The 2,430-nt window shown below is 38.8% G+C and overlaps 1 protein-coding gene across 1 annotated transcript; it reads right to left on the reverse strand.

Annotated features, from left to right (window-relative positions):
- Positions 1 to 1,215: 1,215 nt before the first annotated feature.
- LOC115767356 lies at positions 1,216 to 2,048 on the reverse strand. The gene has a single exon (XM_030711613.1). The coding sequence runs from the start codon at positions 1,892 to 1,894 to the stop codon at positions 1,574 to 1,576; it is 321 nt and encodes a 106-aa protein (XP_030567473.1). The 5' UTR covers positions 1,895 to 2,048; the 3' UTR covers positions 1,216 to 1,573.
- Between the last annotated feature and the right edge of the window lie 382 nt (positions 2,049 to 2,430).

Below are 2,430 nucleotides of genomic sequence, written 5' to 3' on the forward strand. Positions count from 1 at the left end.
ATTTTTCCTTTTCTGATGCCAATCGATAGTACTGCTCCTTACGAGTCAAAAATAGTATAAAATTCCAAAATCTGAGATTATTTGGCAGAGATAGTCTAAAAAAATTATCAAATAAGGTTGATTTTACAAACGAAACGTTTTTTTGGTCAACAACCCATTTCGACCCATCAATTTTTAATTTGTTTGAATGGCTTATGATAGTAGGGATTCGTACGAATTCAAAAAGGTATAACATTTCAAAAACAGGATATATTTACCCGAGAGTTCAAAAAAAAATCGTCAAAAAAGTTTGTTTTTTTAATTTATATATGTTTATTGTATTGAATCAAAAAATAGCATACATTTTTATTACAAAGCCGTTAACTTAAGTATGTCGCCAATCCTGGTTGGCTCCTCAGGCTTTATCGTGGACAAACGTCAAAGCCGTCTTCTTTGAGTAAGGCTGCACCGTCACGTAGGTAGTCGGTGGGCTCTGGGGCTGCTCCTGTGTCGTGGTTGGAGGAGGTCTCTAAAGGATCTTTTCTTGAGCCTTTTGACTACACACCTCTCAGCGAGGTCTCTTGTATGGGTTGGCGAATGCTTCGACTCTGAGATTACTTGGCCGAGATAGTCTAAAAAAATAAACAAAAAAGGTTGATTATACCAACGAAACGTTTTTTAGTCAACAACTTTTTCCAACCCATCAAATTTTAATTTCTTTGAATGCCATATGATAGTAGGGATCCGTACGAATTCAAAAAGGTATAATATTTTAAAATCAGATTATATTTACCTGAGATTTTCAAAAAAATATTCAAAAAAGTTTTGATATTCGAACCTACCCCGGGTAATAGCTCTCGGGTAATAGCTCCGCGCGGAGATATGACGTTCCAAAACGACATAACTCCACGGGGAGCTCTCGACTTGAGCCTCTTGTTAATATATATTAAGTGTAAAAAAAAAACAAATGAAAGCTCGTGCCGTATATGGCTTAAAGCCAATCGAATCAGGAAACAAACAAAAAGAAAAGGATTTTCGGTGCCAATTTTCCAACAATTTGGCCAGAATATTTCCCATAAAGTGCTGAGCAAATTGCAGCTCGCCAGCTCCAAAAGCTGATGATCAATCATTCAATCAATCAGTCAGTACATATCTAACTCCTGCTATGTCTAATAGAGTCCCCATTGCATCAAAATATATGGCTCACGTCAAAAAGTGTTGTAAATTCAAAAATATATTTTGTGACAGATGATTATGGAGTGCGTACAGCGCGTGTAGAAGCATATAGATACGTACATATATGTTATGTGTATATGTACAATAAGGCAGGCCGCAGCCGTGGCTATAAAATAAAAAATTCGTTTTTCATTTCTTTGTTTTTTTTTTTTTTGTTGCAATTGTTTTTGTAATTGTTTTCTAGTTATTGTTTTTGTAGCGATCAATTTTGATGAATGAATTTACCCGCTGCAATAATCCTCGAGTGGGTGGATTTTGGTTGCTTGATTGAGACTGCAAATTTGATTGTGGAATTTTGGTGGTGCACGATGGCTCATATGTTGATTTATATCTGGATGTTTAGTGTGCCGGGACGCGCTCAATCCCTCCAGTGGTTGGGTGTGGCACTGATGGCGGCACGCAGGGCGCTGCGATAATCGTTACCCTGGTAACGGACATGCTCCAGCATACGTCCCTCGCTATCATAGACATAGAGGGAGCGACCGCTGCCCTTGACACCGGCATCCCCCTCCTTGGTGGCAGCCGCCACCTCGGCAACGACAGACTGCTCCGTCTTGTCGCCACTTATACGGGGCAGCATCCATTGTACCGGATCCCTATTACCGCCGACGATAGTCAGCTCCGGGAAGCGGCACTCACTTGGTACGTAGATATTGATGCGCGCCCGAGTTCCGGCCATTGTCGTGATGTGTGCCCAAAGACTTTTCGTTTTGTGCCCTGTTCCGACCAAGTTCGGCTGCAGCTATAATTTTTGATTTTTCTTTTATTGAATTGGGAATATTGGAATTTTAGACAAACGACAGTGATACATCAAAAATTGTGCATTGTATTGCTAAAGAACTGAGTGCCCAGGCAATGTTAACTTTGTTCTATAAGTTCACAATTCAGATTTCTAAATTTTACGGAAAATAAATCTGCCTTTAAATACAAAAAGGACGACAAGTCAAGGACGACAGCGTTTTGACGAAAAATTAGTGTTGTAAAGGAGAATGTTATATGTGCTTCTACAACTGCAAGAGGAGAAATGTACATATTTAAGTATATTAACATGTATATAGCACATATATTACCATTAAAACGGAAAATAACTATTTGGTAAGTTTCCTAACAAATGCATTATCAAAACAAGTAGGAGGTTCTAGTCGGGAGCTCCCGACTAGGGGATACCCTGAACCCTTCTTCTTCCAACATCAAATGTATATATTTTCTATTTTA

Source organism: Drosophila novamexicana, unplaced genomic scaffold, assembly GCF_003285875.2.
Source record: "Drosophila novamexicana strain 15010-1031.04,08,12 unplaced genomic scaffold, DnovRS2.1 tig00001385-arrow-arrow-pilon, whole genome shotgun sequence".
Classification (NCBI taxonomy): Eukaryota; Metazoa; Arthropoda; class Insecta; order Diptera; family Drosophilidae; genus Drosophila; species Drosophila novamexicana.

What these genes read in the sequence shown, in the direction of transcription:
- LOC115767356 (XM_030711613.1), bottom strand. Translation starts at nt 1,894, where the DNA reads ATGGCCGGAACTCGGGCGCGCATCAATATCTACGTACCAAGTGAGTGC.